This window comes from Mus caroli, unplaced genomic scaffold (assembly GCF_978045245.1).
Source record: "Mus caroli unplaced genomic scaffold, Mus_caroli_1 scaffold_17, whole genome shotgun sequence".
In the NCBI taxonomy this organism is placed as follows: domain Eukaryota; kingdom Metazoa; phylum Chordata; class Mammalia; order Rodentia; family Muridae; genus Mus; species Mus caroli.
In genome coordinates this window covers 14,059,211-14,079,771 of record NW_028227272.1, presented here as the reverse complement: position 1 = coordinate 14,079,771, position 20,561 = coordinate 14,059,211, and the positions used below count along the sequence as shown (strand labels likewise).

At 48.6% G+C, this 20,561-nt stretch overlaps 1 protein-coding gene across 1 annotated transcript; it reads right to left on the bottom strand.

Moving 5' to 3' along the window:
• Positions 1-10,199: 10,199 nt before the first annotated feature.
• Positions 10,200-16,153, bottom strand: LOC110311280 (RIMS-binding protein 3). The gene has a single exon (XM_021184545.2). The coding sequence runs from the start codon at positions 15,437-15,439 to the stop codon at positions 10,619-10,621; it is 4,821 nt and encodes a 1,606-aa protein (XP_021040204.1). The 5' UTR covers positions 15,440-16,153; the 3' UTR covers positions 10,200-10,618.
• Positions 16,154-20,561: the final 4,408 nt, after the last annotated feature.

Here is a 20,561-nt window from a genome sequence, read left to right as displayed (position 1 = left end):
CCAGGACTACACAGAGAAACTGTGTCTCAACCCCCCCCCAAATATATATATATATATATATATATATATATATATATATAGAGAGAGAGAGAGAGAGAGAGAGAGAGAGAGGTAATTATACAGGTGTTTCCCTTTGTAAGTATACTTAGAGTTTTCTTAACAAGCTGGGCAGTGGTGGCACTCAAGATGGGGAGGGAAGGTAGAGGCAGATCTCTGAGTTATGAGTTCAAGGCTAGCCTGGTCTACCAAGCAAGTTCCCCGACAGCCAGGATTACAGAGAGAAACAAACAAACAAACAAAACAAAACAAGTCTGGGGGAGCAGGTGCCCTGTGGGAAGAAAAGACAAAGATTAGGGTGGAAGAGTGGGATTCAAAGTGATCCAGCAATACATACTTAATTTGCTGCGCTTTATTTTATGTTATTTTATTTGTTTTTTTTTCTAACTGCATAAATAGCCTAACCCTAACCCTAACCCTAACAAACAGGATTTCTCTGTGTAGCCCTGGCTGGCTGTCCTGGAATTTTGTAGACCAGGAACTCACAGAGCTCCTCCTACCTCTGTCTCCTGAGTGATGGGATTAAAGACATGAGCCACCACAGCCACCGCCACCAACACCACCACCACCACAGCCACCCACCGCCACCTCACCTCACCTTACCTCTTTCTTTTTGTTTCTCCATTTCAGGGTTTCTCTGTGTGGCTCTGGTGCCACCATACTGAATGGTCTCTCAGTGTTGGGGAGTCCCCTGGCTGACTAACAAGTCACAGTGCTGATGTGCCACGGTGCCTGGTTTTTGTTATTTTAACTTACAAAGTTAAATTAGCATACACAGCATTATATTTCACTTTTACAAAAATATTTATTTATTTAATGTGAGTATACTATTGCTGTCTTCACACACACCAGAAGAGGGCATCCCATCCCACTACAGATGGTTGTGATCCATCATGTGGTTGCTGGGAATTGAACTCAAGACCTCTGAAAGAGCAGTCAGTGCTTTTTTTGTTTGTTTGTTTTGTGTTTTGTTTTGTGTTTTGTTTCTGTAGAGGTCACAGGTAGTTTTATTTGTTTGTTTTTTGAGACATGGTCCCTTTATGTAGTCCTGGTTAGAGTGGAAGTTGCTATGTAGAGCAGGCTAGTCTTGAACTCATAATCCTCCTGCATTTGTTTCATCAGTGCTGGGATTAAAGGAGAGTGCCACATGGCAGTTGCAGTCCTTGTTTCTTGTATTTTTTAATCCTTCATGCTGATAATAGTGGTAGTAGTTCATCCCTCATCAGTAACAGATGAGTCTCTCTTGCCTCTTATCCTATCCAGCACTCTCGTACTTACTGATTCATCATGCATATGGGTGTTCTGCTGCATGTGTCTGTGCATGGCTGTGAAGTGCCCTGGAAGGCTAGAAGAGAGAGTGAGCTCTGAGTCCAAGGGTTGTGACATGCCACGTGTGTGTTGGGAATAGAATCTGGGTCCTCCCCTAGAATAGGCAGTGTTGCTGTTAGCTGCTGAGCCATCTCCCCAGGGCCCCCTAGCCTTATTCACCTGATCCTTTAACATGTATAGGTGGTGCAATACTTTAATTCTGGCCATAAGGAAGCAGAGGCCAGCTGATCTCTGGGAGTTCACACCTAGTTTGGAGAACATAGTGAGCCCTAGGCCAGATGGGGCTACCCAATGAGACCCTGTTTCTAAATAAGAATTTTTGTTTGTTTGCTTGTTTGTTTTCCGAGACAGGGTTTCTCTGTATAGCCCTGGCTGTCCTGGAACTCACTTTGTAGACCAGGCTAGCCTCAAACTCAGAAATCTGCCTGCCTCTACCTCCCGAGTGCTGGGATTAAAGGCGTGCGCCCCCATGCCCAGCTCCTAAATAAGAATTTTTAAAAGTGTTTTTAAAAATATTTTACTTTTCTGTCTATTTATTCGGTGGATGCCTGTGTACCACTGCATGTGTGTGGGGGTGAGGGCACCTGTGGAAGTTGGTTCTTTACCCCACTGTGCAGACCCTAGGAACAAGCTTAGGGGTGGGGGGTGGGGGGGTGGGGAGGGGCTGTAAGAGTATTTGCAGCCTGGCATGGTGGCGCATGCCTTTAATCCCAGCACTCAGGTGGTAGAGGCAGGCAGATTTCTGAGTTTGAGGCTAGCCTGGTCTACAGAGTGAGTTCCAGGACAGCCAGGGCTATACAGAGAAACCCTGTCTCGAAAAACAAAAAACAACAAAAAAAGAATATTTGTCTGCAGTCACCTTACTGTTCTGAAGACCAGTGAAGTCTAATTTTTATTTTCCACTGTATTTTCACCTTTTTTTTTTTCTTAAATAGATATTATTATTTAGATATCTGGGGCTGGAGAAATGGCTCAGTGGTTAAGAGCACTGACTGCTCTTCCAGAGGACCTAGGTTCAATTCCCAGAAACCACATGGCAGCTGTTTGTAACTCCAGCTCCAAGGAATTCAGACACCTTCACACAGAGACCCATGCAGGCAAAATACCAATGAACATAAAATAAATATTATTATTAATAACAATAAAATAATAAATCCTTAGCTGGGCAGTGGTGGCACATGTCTTAGATTCTAGCACTTAGGAGACAGAGGCAGGCAGATTTCTGTGCATTTCAGGCTAGTCTGGTCTACAGAGCTAGTTCCAGGACAGCCAGGGATACACAGAAAAATCTTTGTCTGGAAGAGAGAGAGAGAGAGGGAGAGAGAGAGAGAGAGAGAGAGAGAGAGAGAGAGAGAGATTAAAAACAATAAAAAAAAACAAAAGAACAACAACAAAAAAACCAATCAAACAAACCCCCTACCCCCCAAAAAAACCCAAGAAACAAAAACAGGAACAAGAAAACGTATTTATTTATTTATTTATTTATCAACTGAATCTCCCTATATGGTCTCAGTGCCCCAGGTCTGTGCACAGGCAGGGTCTATCTTCAGGATGCTATGTTCCAGGGGCAAGAATGAGTAATGTAGAGGGCAGTTTCTTCCAGAGGTAAGAATGAGAGCCAGAGCCGGACATGGTGGAGCATGCCTTTAATCCCAGCACTTGGGAGGCAGAGGCAGGCTGATTTCTGAGTTCGAGGCCAGCCTGGTCTTCAGAGTGAGTTCCAGGACAGCCAGGGCTACACAGAGAAATCCTGTCTCTAAAAACAAAAAAAAAAAAAAAAAAAAAAAAGAATGAAAGCCAGAAGGTTTTGTTTCTGTGGGCACCCCATGGGTTCAAATTTTAGCCATATTGTTGACCAACCAGTTGCCTCAGAACTGACATCTGTGGTTTCCCCCGTGGTTTTCTTACCTCTAAGACAGGAATAAATAGCTGTTTACTTCTTAGGCTAGGGTGAATGTGAGAAAATCAGGCAGGCAGACATACGCTTGACAGTCTCCACACACAGCTGTGTAAAGAGGTGAACATAGAGGGTATTCCAGGATAGAGGGTACAAGGTTAGGCCAGAAGCCAGCTCCCTACCAGAGGTCCCTTCTCAGCAGCTGAGAGGACAGAAATAGTAAACAGCTTTCAGTCTGCACTGGATTGAGGGTCCTAGAGCACCAAGAAACTCCTGGGGGCTGGGAGCTGAGCAAGAGCAGTTGGGAGAAGCCATGAAACGTCCAATCTCAACCTTGCCCCATCACCAGGGTCTGATGGGTCTCATGTGGCAGTGGGGGAAGGGGCTATCTCCTCGCCTGGCCAGGATACCAGGAAGCCCCAGGGGCTGGGACTAGAGCCTTGGTCATAATCACAAGAGAGACTGGGCCTATTGCAGCTCTTATCTGGCCTGACCTTGTGGAGGCTGACCACTCCCAGCTTCTGGAAAATGTGGCCCTCTGCCCTCTCTGAGGCCTCTTTCTCCTGGGGTGGGCCCTTAGCACCTGGTTCTACCCCTTGACCCACCATCTTGAAGTGCTTTTTCCAGCCAGCCAGCCCTCAGCCTGACTCCAACCCCCATCTGTCTCTCAGAAATCTGTCTCCACCTGGAGTCCCTCAGGCACCTCTGACTCAGCAGGCAGGATTTGCTCTAGGCCCCCTCCTAGGTCTGTTGCTAAGCCCAGGACCTTGTTGCCCAAGTCTTAGCTACCGCCACTCCCTGTCCCCTCCCCCCACCAGCCCTACCAATTTGAATTCCTCACCCTCCCTCGCCCCTGTTCTTTCCCCTGGGTGGGGGGGAAGGAATCTTCCAGATAACGAGAGGGCAAAGGGACACACCTGGTTTCAGACCCGGGCCCTACCACCAACTTGCTGAGCGACCTTGGCAGATGACCTCTGCTCTCTGAACCTCAGAGTTTTTCAAATCTGTAAAAGTTGAGCTGCACAGAACTCTGAATAAGGCTGTTCAGAGCAGGAAAATGTGAGCTAAACCACAAGGTTAGGGTTCAGGGCAAGGCAGTCCCAAAGGGCACCTAGAAGCCAGTGCTTTCTTGTGGTCTCAGGCACGAGTAGGTTGATCTTTTCCTAAGGTACCATACCTGTTCTGTGCCACAGCCATATGTTGACGGTAAGGGTTAAGGCAGTTGGTTGGGGGAGATACTAGAGTAATCCAGTGGCTGGGTTTTACACCTGGGACTGTTCTAGCCTGAAGGCAGATAGTTAACTGCAGGGAGGACTGAGAGAGACAGTTTCCCAACGAGATAGTAAAGAACAAAGTTTTGTTTCTTTTGGGTTTTTTTTTTTTCTTTCTTTCTTGTTCTTCTTGTACTTTTCTTTTCTTTCTTTCTTTCTTTCTTTCTTTTTTTTTTTTTTTTTTTTGAGACAAGGTTCACTGTGTAGCCTTGTCTATCCTAGAACTCACTAGGTAGACCAGGCTGGCTTGAACTCACAGATATCTGCCTGTCTCTACCTTCTGAGTGCTGGGATCAAAGATGTATGCTGCTATGCCAGGCCTTAGGACAAAGTTTTTTGAGACATGGTCTTTTTTTTTTTTTAATTTTTTTCTTAAGATTTATTTATTTTTTATTATATGTAAGTACATTGTAGCTGTCTTCAGACACTCCAGAAGAGGGAGTCAGATCTCATTACGGATGGTTGTGAGCCACCATGTGGTTGCTGGGATTTGAACTTCGGACCTTCCGAAGAGCTGTCGGGTGCTCTTACCCACTGAGCCATCTCACCAGCCCTTGAGACATGGTCTTATATAGACCAGGCTATCTTCAAAACCAGATTTGTAGCTTAGGTTACCCATCAACTTTTGATCCTTGCACTTCCCAAGTGTTGACATTATAAGGAAACTTTTGAAGAAGTTGAAGTGAACTAGCTGAGGCCTCGTGGCAGACAGGAGGCCATGATTTTTTTGTTTGTTGGTTTGTTTGTTTGAGACAGGATTTCTCTGTGTAGCCCTGGCTGTCCTGGAACTCACTTTGTAGACCAGGCTGACCTCAAACTCAGAAATCCACCTGCCTCTGCCTCCCAAGTTCTGGGTTAAAGGCATGCGCTACCACCACCCAGCTGGAGGCTGTGTTTTAAAGCATTACATTTATGTGTGTACACACATGCACACATTCTACAATTTGCATGTGAACACAGGAGCAAGAATCAGCTATTCCTTTCTACAAGGTCTGGAGATTTAACTCATCATCAGCCTTGGTAGCAATCACCTTCATCCACTGGGCCATCTCATTGGTCCTCTTAGAAGGCCATATTAGAGCAGTAACTCAAGTTGAGAGTCAAACAAGAAACTCCTGGGGGTGGTGAGAAACTCAGTAGTCAAGAGAGAGGACATTTCTTTCAGAGGGCCTGAGTTTGATTCTTTGAAGCCTTCCGGGAGCTCCAGCCTCAGGGGCTCTGATGTCTTTAACATCTGTAGGGTCCTCCATTCATGCTCACATAGCCACACACATATATATGCCCAACTACACTTAAAAAAATTTGCCAGGCGTGGTGGTGCATGCCTTTAATCACAGCACTCGGGAGGCAGAGGCAGGAGGATTTCTGAGTTCGAGGTCATCTGGGTCTATAAAGTGAGTTCCAGGACAGCCAGGGCTATACAGAGGAAAAAAAAAAAAATCAAAATTCTGTGTATGGGTGTTTGTTCTTTTTTTTTTTTTTTTTTTTTTGTACATGTATGTATGCACCACATTTGTGCCTGGAAGGTCAGAAAAGGTTACTGGACCCTTGGAACTGGGGTTATAGATGGTGTTATGATCTCCCATGTGGGTGCTGGGAGTTGAACCCTGGTCATCTGGAAGTGCAGCCAGTGCTATTAACTATCTCTGTAGCCTCCACAATTGATTTTTACTTATTGTATTTATTTAGTTATTTTTGTTTCTTGAGACAGGGTTTCTCTGTGCAGCCCTGGGACTCATTCTGTAGACCAAACTGTCCTCAAACTGAGGATCCACCTGCCTCTGCCTCCTGTGTGTCAACATTGATGATCCACTGAAGAGAGTGATCATACCCTTTTATTTCTTCTGCCTTTACCTCCTGAATACTGGGGTTGCTTGGTTGGGCCCCAAATAATGTCTGCCTATCCCGGCATCCCACCTGTGTATTCATCAGCTTTCTCTGTCTTTCCATTGCCCTGTTTCTTTCAGTCTATTTTGTTTGTTTGTTTGTTTGTGTGTTTCAAGACAGGGTTTCTTTGTGTAGCCCTAGCTGTCCTGAAACTCATTCTGTAGACCAGGCTAGCCTCAAACTCAGAAATCCACCTGCCTCTGCCTCACAAGTGCTGGGATTAAAGGCATGGGCCACCACTACCCGGCTAGTCTATTTTTAAAAATTACTCACTACCATTTCCTATGAGCACTGGGATTTAGGATTTCTGGGTGTGAGAAGAGTCTAGCTTGGTGTTTGGCTGGGCAGGCCCCACACTTGCTTCTAGTTCTTTTGTGAAAATGACTCCATGGGTTTGTGAGGCACATTCTAGGTTCCTCCAGTGGGGGAGGGGGTGCCGGCTCAGTAGGTGCTGCCAAACCTCATGACCTCAGTCACAAGTCACGATTCTGGGGCCCACATGAAAGGATCATCCACTCCACAGATCTTCCTCTGACCTGTGCGTGCTTTTGTCCTTCCCCAGTAAATAAACATTTTGGGGAGAGGGGACAAAGAAGGCTGGGTTCCAGGCCTTTAGGGTTTAAAAAAAAATGCTATTTTCTTGGCACAAGGTCTTACAAGGCAAACATGACCCCAAAAGATCTGCCCAGATGACATGTTGAGAAATAGGCAAGAAAAATGGGGGGGCCCAGGCCAGTGGGGGGTGAAAGCTGCAGGAAACTCGTGCTAGTGGGGGTGAGAGGGCGCGGCAAGACCCGAAAGCACCCTGAGGCAGTGTTTTAAAGGAAGTTGGAAAGAGTTGAGTGGGTGATGGGCTTTATAGTCTTGTAGATTTCATTGCACTTTATAAAATGAAAAATGGGAGTGGAAGTGGTGAGATTCTAGAGATCTGTAGAAACTGTATGTTAAAAGTGTTTAAAAAGCTGGGCAGTGGTGGTGCACACCTTTAATCCCAGCAGTTGGGAGGCAGAGGCAGGCAGATTTCTGAGTTTGAGGCCAGCCTGGTCTACAAAGTGAGTTCCAGGACAGCCAGGGCTACACAGAGAAACCCTGTCTCGAAAAACCAAACAACAACAACAAAAAAGATTAAGTGTTTAAAAATGGCCCCGTGGTGGTGGTGGTGGTAGAGGGGCACCCCTTTAATCCCTGCACATGGGAGGCAGAGGCAGGCAGATCTCTGTGGGTTTGAGGTTAGCCTGGTATATAGAGTGAGGTCTAGGACAGCCAGGCTACATAGAGAATCCTTGTCTGGAAACAAACAAACAGAGAAACAACAACAAAATCCAAGATGGTTAATATGGTGGCTGTTAAAGGAAGTGGGCGGGGCAGAGAGAACCTTCAGCTTGACGAGTTTATTGTGCACATCTCTAACCCCAGGGCCGAGAACCAGAAGTTCAAGGCCAGCTTCTGCCTCACAGAGTTTGAGTTTAACCTGGTACACATTAATAAAAATTTTAAATTAGCCATAGAGGTGGTGGCACACACCTTCAATTCCTGTATTCAGGAGGCAAACATAGGTGGATTTCTGAGTTTGAGGACAGCCTGGTCTATAGGGACAGCTAAAGTTACACAGAAACAAACCCTGTCTTAAAAAACAAACAAAATAACAAAACAAAATTAGGGTACTTTTTAACATGCTAGGTATCAAACACAGGCCTTGCACATTCTAGGCAAATGGTTCACTTCTAAGCTATATCCCTAATTCCTGAGATAGTGAATTTTATACTTTGGTTGGTTTCTACATCTTAATTTTATTTTTATAGGATTTATGTGTATTTGAGTGTTTTACTTACATGTATGTAGTAGCACCATGTGTGCCAGGTGCCACAGAGGGCAGAAGAAAGCATTTGATGCCCTGGATCTGGAGTTCTAGGCAGCTGTGAGCATCTATGTAGGATTGAAACCTGGGTTCTTCTGGAAGAGCAGTCAGTGCTTCCAGCCAATGGGTTCTTTCTCTAGCACCTTTGAATCGGGGCATGAGGGTATGTGGCAGGGGTCTTTCTCTATGGCCCTGGCTGTCCTTTAGTCTTTAGATGAGGGGTCCTCAAACTGAGATCCGCCTGCTCCTTGCCTCCTGAGAAGTCAGATTAAAGGCATTTGCCACTATGCCCAGTGTTTTGCTTTGTTTTTCTTTTAACCCTTATTTTGTGTGTGTTTGTATATGGGCCTAAGAGTTCCATGGTACCTGTGTGGAGGTCAAAGGACAACTTGAGTTGGTCCTCTCCATCAACAATGTGGGTTTTGGAGATTGAACTCAAATCTTCAGGGTTGGCTGCAAGCACCATTACATACTGAACTATCTTATCAGCCCCAGTTTATACAGTAAAACAAAACAAAACCATTTGTAGGGCCTGTAAAATGGCTTAGCAGGTAAAAAGCACTTGCCAATAAGCCTGAAGTCCTGAGTTTGATCTTTGGGATCCACATAGTGGAAGGGGAGAATTGACTGCCACAAGTTGTCCTCTGACACCACACATACACGATGATATGTGTGCAGGGACATAAGTACAAATACAAATGCCCTATTAAGTAAAAACAATTGTGAAAGGTGTTGTTCTCAATTGCTATGGATTAAGAGAAAAGGCTCGCCCGGTGTGTTGGCGCACGCCTTTAATCCCAGAACTTGGAAGGCAGAGTCAGGTGGATTTCTGGGTTCGAGGCCAGCCTGGTCTACAAAGTGAGTTCCAGGACAGCCAGGGCTATACAGAGAAACCCTGTCTCGAAAAAACAAAACAAACAAACAAACAAACAAACAAAAGAGAGAGAGAGAGAGAAAGAGAGAGAGAGAGAAAAGGTTCTACCTGCCCTCCGGAGTTGGACATGAAGTCCAGCAAGGTGAGCTGGTCTCTGTGCCCTCCTCTGATTAGCTGCAGAGCCAGTCTGAGCTTGTTCCTCAAGGGTCATGGAGACTTGTAGAAAAGGACAAGGACCCCCAGTTTACCAGGAGCTGGGTGGATTTCCTCTCCACTCTACAACCTCCACTCTCCAGCATTGAATGAGTGGAGTTTCAGGTGACTCCACTCTGGCTTTCCATGTCGTTTGTAAACCTTTTGAGGGGCTCCCCGCAGTTCCTTTCTCCTTCCCACTTTCAGATAGTAGCCTTCAAGTCCAAGTTAACCTCCTTGCTGGAACAGCTGGTGGACAGCTCAATATTTTGGCCCCAGGGGGCTTCCAGTTGTCTTTGACTACACTATAGAAGGCAGAGTTCTCTGTTGTATCTGAGGGGAGACGGGGGAAGGCCCAACCTCCCTGTTCACTAGCCCGGAGAGCCCTGAAAGACCATGGGAGGTGGTGGCTCTTGGTTGTCACACAACCTTGGACATGACCAGTCTCCTTCAAATTGTCATAGGCTCTTCTGTAAAGCATACACGAAATACTTTCCCAAGGGGATCCCTTACAAAGCATCATGGGAACACCAGCAGTTCCTGGAGTAGGCCCCGTAGCCTAGAGGCACTGACTCCGCCTAACAGTACAGAGCTTCAGCTCTGCCTCTAAAGAGGCTAAAGCTCTCCTACCTCATTCTCCTTAGCTGGAACAGCCTGCCCTGAGCAAGACTCACCCTACAGTGAGAATATACCTCCTGTCCTTTCAGGAAAATGCTCCTGCCACCGTTCCACATCCACTGGACAGAGGGGAGCAGAGAGGAGGCAGGCTCCTAGTTCCCTTGGCCATGCTTTAACTCCCGAAGTATTCTTTTTCTATGAACATTTTAATGAGGGTTGAACATAAAATAGAAAAATAGCATTTTCTGATTGCTTTTTCTTTTTAAATTTTCTTGAGACTTTTATACAAGGCAATGGATGGATAATGTTAACCTGCTAACGAAAACATACTGACCACAGAAAAAGGCATCTCTAATACCCATCATGGTTATCCATGTCTTTGAAATAGCCTATCAAACTCTCAGGGGTTGGCTGGTTTACTTTTCTTTGGGGAACAACTCAGATTTAAGTCCTGCTGCTGTTGGTTACTAGGACAACATCTGAGGACTGTTGCCAGTTTCAGGTGATGTTGCCTGGAGCCAGTGTTGCTTAAGGTGGCTAGGGAGGAAGGATACTGTGTGAAGATTCATGTGCTTGCTTCTGTTTCCAAGGGGTGTTGGGGCGCTGGATGCCACTACCCTCCGAGGGAGTCCTGCTTACTCTCCATGGACAGGCAAGTCATCCAGCAGGTGGGCTGGGACGAGGCCCCTGTGTCCACCATACTCACCATAGTAGAATCCCTTATCATCCACAGGCCCATAAACTGTGACTACATCTCCAGCTCTCAATACCAGCTTGCCCTTTGCCTGGACCCCTGCTCTCCCATCCCTGGGGTCGTAGTCCAGAGTTGCCACCATTGTCTTTGGGGTCCACAGTGTGGGTGTTCTGGAGTTCCCTTGAGGCATGTAAGATCCCTGGGAATTGGTTAGACCCTCCAAGTCTTCGTGTTGAGTCTCAGAAAGCAGATGGCCTTGTGCTGGCAGATGCCACCTCCCATCAGTCTGTTGTGCGCCCACCTCTACCTCAACTACCAGGTGCCCGGGTATTTTGCCCAGGTGTCCATTGCACTCTCCGTGGTAGAAGCCATGGAGATCCAGTGAACCCCGCACTCTCAGCAGCTGCCCCTTCTGGAAGGCCAGCTCTTCTTCTGCAGCTTCTGAGTTGACAGATATTACCAGGGGGCTATGGTCAAAGAGGGCCAGGAAGACCCTGACTGCACTGTTTGCGTCAGTCTCCAGCTGGTCTGGGCTACCACTTGTCATCTTAATGACTTTGTTGGTTGGTGCTGGGCATAGCACTGAGCACTCTCTTTTGCTTCCGGGAGTCCCTTGTCTCGGTCCATTTTGGGACTTGTTCTTTCTTTGCTCTGGCTTCTCTGTGCCCCGAGAATCCAAACACAGGGCCTCCTTCTCCTCAAAAACATGATGGAAGTCAGCTGGTTGGCACTGGCTGGAGCCTTGCTGGTGAGGTGGGACCATCGGGGCATATTGATTTTGAAGAAGGGCTTTCTCAAGGCCAGGCTTCTCCCAACAACGTATTTTTCCAGGTCCAATTTCTGAGGAGAGATGGACAAATCCTGGAGCAGGACTCCCACTGATGCATATGTGTGGGGCATGTCCTTCCTCTACCCCAGACTGGCCAAAGAGAAGAGGTGGCTTGTGGTTCTGGGGACTCTTCTGAAAGGACAGGTCCTTCTCATAGCCCTTCCAGGCTTCTGAGGGCCCCTGGGCTTGGCTGTTTGTTCCGTCTGAGCTCAGGCTGGACAGTGACAAATGTTTCCTTGGATGTTCTTCAGGGAATGCTTCTAGAAACTTCGCTTGGGTCTCCCCACAGCTTCCAGGGCCACGAGGACTGGACTTGGCACCCAGAGAAGCTTGTATCAGCTTCTGGTGACAGACAGGGAAAGGGTTACCATCTGTGTAGTTAAAGGGAGGAGCTCCTAGGAATGGGCAGCAGGAGAAGAAGTCCTCAGGGATTTGAGCCGGCACTGAATCCAGAGACTCGCCATACAGTGACATGGTTCTCACTGAAACCTTCTGGCAGGATAGGGGAACCTGAAGTTGAGAAAATTCCAACAGGGTGTTTCCAGCAGTGGCGTCGGCAACTTCGGTCACCTTGAAGCCATCTACATACACAGCATAGCCGGTGACCTGCACTCCATTGGAGGACCCAGCTGAGTCTATGGTCACAGGGAGCCAACTGACCACTAGAACACCCGGAGAGGCATGGTGCTCCACCAGCACATCCAGAGGGGGGTCAGGGGGACCTGCTAAAGGTGTATCAAAAGTTAGAGTGGAGGACATTGTTTCCCAGAGCACCTGTAGTAGGTCCCTAGGTAGCTGTACCCCCACCCTCACCCGGTAACATGTGCCAGGATGTAGACCTTGGAAGGTGTAGTGGTTCACACCTGAGGGAGTCAGGATATGCTCTTCATCATCTAGGTACACCACATGGGGGTATCTATTGCTGCCAGAGGCCCAGGTAATAGTGGCGGAGGTAGCCGTGACATTCTGCAGCTGTAGTTCCATGGGGGCCAGACAGAATGCACCTTTGGCCTCCAGGAGGGGTCTGGAGAAGCTCTGCTCCTCCAAGCTTGATTTCAAGCCCAGCCAACAGGCTTCTGTCTTGGTTTTCAAACTCTCTGCTGCCATATCTGCCTTAGAGTCCACCCTTCCTACCTGACACAGACCTCTCTCCTGTGCTTCCCCAGGTAATAAACTGCCTTTCTTCAAGACTTTGCTGTGCCCAGCTGGTAGTGCAGTGGGACCAACGTCAGGGGACTTGAGGAATAGGTGGCTCAGAATAGGGCTTCCTGAAATCGGTTCCACTAAGTTGGAGGGGACTAGCCCTCGCTGCCCATTCACAAGCTCCCCTTCATAGAAGCCATCCTCATCCATGTCCCCAAAGACATAGACATAGTCCCCAGCTGTGAGGGGCAGCTTGCCTTGACAATGCTCACTAGGCCCTTCAAATGGATTATAGCTAGATCTAGCCAAGAAGAGCTTGAGCTTGGGAATGATGGGAGCCTCGAGGCTCCTCATTTCCAGGGGAGTGGACATACTGTCTGGTTCTAAATCATCCACTTCACTTGCTGTGTCCATGTCCAAAGAAAGGCAAGATGGCACCGTAGCCCACATGGACTCTACCTCTGAGGAGGAATTTGACTGTGAACTGGTTTTCTTGGCTTGGGGTTTGGAGTCCAGAGACTGACTGGTTGGATTTCTGTCTGACACTTGGGGGGCAGCAGCTGGTTCCTCAAGGATAACTGGATTCTCCTGCTGGGAGAGGCAAGCAGGAGGCTGTATGTCCCTGGTAGGCAAAGGTAATACACGTTCTTCAGATTTTGTTTTGAACGTGGGTCTCCTGCTATCCCTGGCTTGGGACTCTGAAGCTTGGGTGGTCTCTGATGTCTCTGAGGGGTGGCCAGGCTGAAATTGCAACCCCTGCATCTCTTTCCCGGAAGTCCTAAGGTCACTTAGGGCTTTATTCTTGTAGCGCTGCAGCTGCTGCCGCCTGTCTTGCGCATATCCCTCTTGTTGCAGCAGCTGCTCAGCCAGCAGGCTAGTGGCTTCGAGTTCCTGCCTCTGCCTCGTGTGACTTTGCTGCCGGGAAACATTGCTGTTCTCATCTGCCATCTTCTTCATCCAGTTGGCCAGGGCCTGCAGCCGTGCATTCTCCTCTGACAGCCTGGCGCCTTTGTGCAGCGCGGCCTGCAGTTGTGCCTCTGTCTCCTCGTAGCGCCGCTCAGCTGCGGCTGCCTGAACGCTCAGTTCCTCGCATTCCCGCCGCTGTAAACCCAACTCGCGTTCCAGCGCCTGCACCTGGTGCCGAGTTATCTCCGAGGGTGTGCTGGGTCTGCCCGCGTCCGCCCAGGCGCTAGCTTTACTCTGATGTAGAGTCAACTGTCTTTGCAGGCGCAGCACTTCCCGCTGAGACTCACGCTGCAGCCGGTCCAAGTCACTGATGTTGCACCATTGCGCGCACGTGGCGCCCTCTTCAGGATGCGAGGAGCTGCCAAGGTCCGCGGCGATGCGCGCCTGCAGCAGGTGGCACTCCCGCCTCAATGCTTCGATCTGTAGATCCTTGGCTTGCAGCGCGCCAGCCTGTTCTGACAGGTCCTGAGCACGCTGGCAGGTAAACACTTGGCTCAGGTTCAGACCTTCGAGGCTCTCACCTGGCACTGGAGCACTCATGGCCCGCAGATTGGTCTCCTGAAGCTTGCGGGCCCGGTCTTCAAGGCGCTGAGCGAGATCGGTCAGCTCTGCGTGCTTCACCTTGAGCCATTTCACTTTCTCTCCTGCCTCCTCGGAGAAGCCTGTACGCCGCAGATGCAAGTTTTCTTCGCGCAGGTCACAACAGCGGCGAACCAGCACCTGCAATGCCTCGGCAAGCTCCGAGTTCTGCCTCACCAGTTCGTGGTAGTCCAGACCCGGAGGCGAGGAGGTCGAGGCTTCGCAGGGCTTGTTCTCGGAGCTTTCTTTCTGCAGGTCATTAGGTTTCCTATGTATTGATGGTAGCTGAGGCGGCGGCTGGGGACTGGAGGTGTCTGGAATAGACGAGCTGGTCGCAGGGGCCCTTACCTCGGATTCAGAAGCCTGGGAGCAATTCAGTGTGTTGTCCAGTGAGCAGGAATGTGCTGTTGCCAAGGATTCGAGGGAGCCGGCACGCGTGGGCAGCAGGTCGTTTGGAGAATGAACCCGGACGCCAGTGTTCAGGCTTTCGAGGGATCCGAGTCGACGAGCAGGCTTTGGGGTGCCACCAGTGTTACTCTGGGCTTCTAGGGGCGGCTCTTCCAAGGAATGCGTGGCTTGGGGGTCCGCGGGTCCCGGTAAAGCCGGCTGCCAGCGGAAGTGCTCTAGGATGTATTTAAGGAATAGCTGGCGCTCTACGTCTAGCGCCGCCTGCAGGTGGCGGATGCGCGCGGCTTGTTCGCCGTCGGTCTCCCAGCGCAGCAGCGCCAGCACTTCCTGCAGGCGACAGCGGCATTGTGCCGCGGAGGTTTCGGATGCCCCTGAGCGGCTGCAGTAACCACGGTTCACTAGCTCCTGGGCCAGCTGACGCTGAAGCTCCCTTGCCTGGCGCAATACAACATCGCGCTCCTGGTGTAGCAACTGCTGCAGCTGCCGCATCTCTGCCTCCTTCCAGCGCAGCAGCTGCCGGATCTCGGCCTCACGCTCGCGCTGCACCTCCTCCTGCAGCTGCCGCAGCTCCCGGAGGCGTCGTGCCTCCCACTTGGAGCGCAGATGGTCAGCCAGCTGCTGCCGCTCCTGCTCGGCGGACTCCCGCAGCTGGCGCGTCTGGGTAGCGAAACGCCTCCGTTCCGACCGGCCGCGCGCGCGCTCGCCCTCCAGCTCTGCCCGTAGTTTTTCTAGCTCTCGTCTCTGCTCCTCCAGCACTGCGGTCGCTGGGCCGGGGCTGCTTGGCTTCTTGGGCGACGCGCGGCCACCACCCAAGGGGGTGGGTGAATCCTTTGTCATTGTGGCCGCAGCCCGGCAAGAAGCCAGAGAGATAGTTTGTTATTGGTAGGCCAGTTAGCCAACGGCCTCCGCCCCCGGCCGCTGCCAACCGCCCCACGCGCCCCTTCCGGCGCCCCTAGGTGCCCTCCGCGCGCCTCTTCCGCCTTGAGGGCGCTCTCCCTTATAACCTGCCGCCTCCCCACAGATTGAGTGCCTTTCGTCTCTTCCTAAACTCCTGAGACCCCTTTCAAACTAGCTTCTGAACTTCCCCGGATACCCCGGGCATATTTCGGAGCCCACACATAACTGCTTTAGGGCTTTTGTGACCCGTTCCACTCTCGCCCTGGCAGTGTGCAATCCTTTCCAGAATTAGATCCCCAGTAGAGTTCCTAGATGATCGCTGATCCTGGGCCTGAGTCAAAATGGATTCTGGTCAGATCTCACCTGGCTCTACTAGGGTTTCTGGTCGAGTTTTGAAATTAGGTAAACTTATTACAAGATCTGCTTAAATTTGTGGTTGAGCTCTGAGCCCTAAGTGGCTATAACTCCTCTGTTCCTACTCAGGACCCAACATGCTAAGCCTTTTCTTTTTTCTTTTTCTTTCCTTTTTTCTTTTTGTTTTGTTTTGTTTTGTTTTTTTGAGACAGGGTTCCTCTGTGTAGCCCTAGCTGTCCTGGAACTCACTCGGTAGACCAGGCTGGCCTCAAACTCAGATATCTGCCTGACTCTGCCTCCCATGTGCTGGGATTAAAGGCCATCACTGCCCGGTGCCTTTTCTTATATCAACTGAAACTTTGTGTTGTTTGTTTGAGACAGATGTGTGTGTGTGTGTGTGTGTTGTGTGTGTGGAGAGCTGGCTGTTCAGGAATTCACTCTATAGAGCAGGCTGTCTCTGCTTCCCCAGTGCTTGGATTGCAGGAGTTGACCAACATGTCTTGCATCTGAGCCTTTTTGAATCAGCAAGGTGGCAGTGACTGAGGATTGATTGCACCCACCTCAAACATGCTAGGCAAATTTTATACCACCGAGATTCATATCCTGTCTCTGTTTCTGTCTGTCTGTCTGTCTGTCTGTCTGTCTGTCTGTCTGTCTGTCTCTGTGTGGAGAAGTAGTAGTACTAGTGGTAGAGACTGAGCCCAGGGTCTCATGTAGTAAGTGATAGGCAAGCACTTTACTATTCATTATATCTTCAGTCTTCAGCCCTTTAAAAAATGTAAGCTGTTGGGGCTGGAGAGATGGCTCAGTAGTTAAGAGCACCAACTGCTCTTCCAAAGGTCCTGAGTTCAAATCCCAGCAACCATATAGTGGCTCACAACCATATGTAACAAGATCTGATGCCCTCTTCTGGAGTGTCTGAAGACAGCAACAGTGTACTTACATGTAATAAATAAATAAATAAATCTTTTTTTTAAAAAAAAGTAAGATGTTAAGATGAGCAGTGGTGGTATATCCTTTTAATCCCACCATTCAGGAGGAAGAGGTAGGCAAAACTTTGTGAGTTCTAGGGCAGCCTGGTCTACACAGAAAAGCCCTGTCTCCGAAAACCAACAACAACAAAAACAAAACAACAAAAAAATTAAGATGTTTTGTTATTTTGTTCATTTATGCCTATGTGCCTGCCTGAGTTTCTGTGCACCACATGTATGTCTGGTGTTCTTTGAGGTCAGAAGAGAGTATCATATGCCCTGGAGTTGGAGCCACAGGCGGTTTTTAGGTACCATGTGGGTGCTAAGGAACCAAAGCCATGTTTTCTGCAAGATCAGCAAGCGCCCATAACCCTTGAGCCATCTCTCCAGCTCCCCAAAACATTAAAAAAAAAAAATGGTCTCACTCTGTAGCTCTGAATGGCCTAGAACTGATGTCTACTAGGCTATCCTAGAATTGAGAGACCTTGCCTGGAATAAAGGTGTGCAGCACCATGCTTGAATGTCTGTTTTAAATTTTTGGAGGTGGTGGTGGTGGTGGTGGTGGTAGTAGCAGGGGCGATGGTGGAATTTTTTGTTTTGTGTTTGTCTTTGTTTTGGAGACAGGGTCTTTCTATGTCATGGCTGACCTGGAAGTTGCTATGTAGACCAGACTGGGCTCAACCTCACAAAGATCAACTTGCCTCTGCCTCCCAAGTGGGATTAGAGGTATGTGCAAGGTACTATACCCAGTTCCTTTTTTTTTTTTTTTAAGATTTATTTATTTATTATATGTAAGTACACTGCAGCTGTCTTCAGACACTCCAGAAGAGGGCGCCAGATCTCGTTACGGATGGTTGTGAGCCACCATGTGGTTGCTGGGATTTGAACTCTGGACCTTCGGAAGAGCAGTCGGGTGCTCTTACCCACTGAGCCATCTCACCAGCCCACCCAGTTCCTTTTTAAATTCATATTTGAGTTAGGATGTTGCTAATTTGTCCAGGCTGACCTTGCTCTAGTGGTCTTCCTGCATCAGGCTACCAGACAGCTGGGATCGCAGGTGTGCACCCTACACCTGGCTCAAACCTACTCTTGTCCTCTTACCTGCTGCTCACTTTTTCCTGTCTTTTGGTATTAATTTGGTAGTTTCCTACTCCAAGGAGCCTTTCTGGACTCTCCAGGCTGGGCTTAGAGTTCCCAAGATGCTCTAGCCCATAGGGTTGCCTTGATGACTCTACATACAGCTGCTTTACCTGTAAGGAATGGGTATGACTAATAAACCTTTGTGTCTCTGCCCAGAGTGAACTCAAAGCAGGTAAAAATGGAATGTCTTTCCCATGCAGGTTGGACCAGGCAGATAGAAAGAACATACAGGGTACTGTACTTGGTCTCCAGGCCTGCCCAGTTCCAACACTCAGCAACCACCTGCCAGCAAGGCCTGGAGCTCTAGGGTGTACACCGGGCATGGGGGTATTGGGAAGAGACCTGAAGGTGGGCAAGGAAAGAAGGTTAGTCTTCAACCAGCTTGTTGGTAAGGTCCAGACCTCAAACGAGGGACAGTAGACTCTCCTCTTTTTCCTCAAGGAAAAACAAGACCAACAGTGATAATACCGCCTAATGCTGGGTGGTGGCCCATGCCTTTAATCCCAGTACTTGGGAGGCAGAGGCAGGTGGATTTCTGTGAGATTGAGGCCAGCCTGGAGTTCCAGCACAGAGAAAATCTGTCTCAGAAAAAAAAAAAAATCACATATATAGCTACTGTCTGGCTACTTTAGTGTAGATCAGGAACTTTCCTCCTATCCGGTTCCTCCCTGTTCTTCCAGGCTCTGGCATTAACTGGCTTACAAAAAACCACAGTGGTAACTAACCTTCCATAGTCATACATTCTGTCAGAAAGATCCTTTGTGGTGCCTTCTGAGCACCCAGGATGACTTACTTCCTCTTCCTCTTCTTCTCCTTCTTCCTCTTCCTCCTCCTCCTCTTCCTCCTCCTCCTCCTCCTCCTCCTCCTCCTCCTCCTCCTCCTCCTCCTCCTCCTCCTTCTTCTTCTTCTTCTTCTCTCTCTCTCTCTCTCTCTCTCTCTCTCTCTCTCTCTCTCTGGTTTTCAAGACAGGTTTTCTCTGTGTAACAACCCTGGCTGTTCTGGAACTGGATCTGGCTGGCTTCAAACTCACAGAGATATGCCTGCCTTTGGCTCCTGAATGGTATAACTAAAGGCGTTCATCACTATGCCTGACTACACCTGGGCCTTCTAACCACTGTGTGCACCCAGCTCTTGGCAAATTACTGCTATAGTTATTTCTCTAACAAGATTCCCCTAACCCTATAGAAAATACCTTTGGGGGCTGGAGAGATCACTCAGTGGTTAAGAGCCCTGGCTGCTCTTCTAGAGGTCCTGATTTCAATTCCCAGCAACCACATGGTGGCTCACAATCATCTACAAGGGGATCTAATGCCCTCTTCTGGCCAGAGGATGTATATGCAGCAGAGCACTCATAAAATTAATTTTTTTGTGTGTGTGTGTGGGGGGGGGGGAGTTTCCAGACAGGGGTTCATACATTTTTTTTTTTAAAGAAAATACCGCCAGGCAGTGGTGGTGCATGCCTTTAATCCCAGCACTTGGGAAGCAGAGGCATGTGGATTTCTGAGTTCGAGGCCAGTCTGGTCTACAGAGTGAGTTCCAGGACAGCCAGGGCTACACAGAGAAACCCTGTCTTGAAAAATTAAAAAAACAAAAAAACAAAAAACAAACCTTTGGGAAACAAAAACACGAGAATTATGGTTCACAATTCATTTCATTTTCAGAACTGAAGCAGATGAGGGTAGCAAGTGAGAAGCCAGTTATGCTTAGCCTTTAATTTATCCTGGGTTACAAGAAACCTGTCTTTATGGAGCTCTTACGAGGCACTGCTTTACAGAGACGATCCGTGGGTGTCAGTGGCTTTCCAGGGCACCTGGCAACAGAGGCTGAGGATTTAGGTTGTAATTTTATGATGATATGGGTGGTTTCATAGCTCATGTGATTTACTTGACTGGGGTTCAAGCTATGAGGTCTGGAGATCAGCCTGTTACCAGAGAGAGGATTTGGTGTAGATCTCTAGAGTCACCTCTCTCACCAGCTGGTATTGCTAGTCATGCCAGAGCCTCCTGTGGCATGTCAGATGGGTTTCAGAAAAGTGTCTTTCTTGGTCACTACCCTGTTCCTTCATGTGACCCAGGACACCAATGTGCTTGAGATATGTGAGAACGAGTCACAGACTTGGAGGCAGATTAAGCCATGTTACTGTTTTCTCTGAGTCTCACTTCCCCACTTACAAAATGAAAGAGAAAGATTAAATGGGCTGTTTTCAAACTGGATTCTGTGGGGCTTCAGAGTTCCTTGGATAGCACAGGACTGCAGGGGTGATTCGAGGAAGCAAAGGGAAGAGAATTTCTTTTTCTTTTTTTTTTTAAGATTTATTTATTTATTACATGTAAGTACACTGTAGCTGTCTTCAGACACACCAGAAGAGGGAGTCAGATCTTGTTCAGGATGGTTGTGAGCCACCATGTGGTTGCTGGGATTTGAACTAAGGACCTTTGGAAGAGCAGTCGGGTGCTCTTACCTGCTGAGCCATCTCACCAGCCCGGGAAGAGAATTTCTACCTGCCCCAGTGTACAGATCTCATAAGTGTCATGTATACATTCTAAGAAAGACACTGGCTTAAGAAAGAAGTAGTAGGCCTGGAGAGATTGCTCAGT

Excerpts from the sequence above, each read along its gene's own strand:
- LOC110311280 (XM_021184545.2), bottom strand. The coding sequence starts at position 15,439 with ATGACAAAGGATTCACCCACCCCCTTGGGTGGTGGCCGCGCGTCGCCC.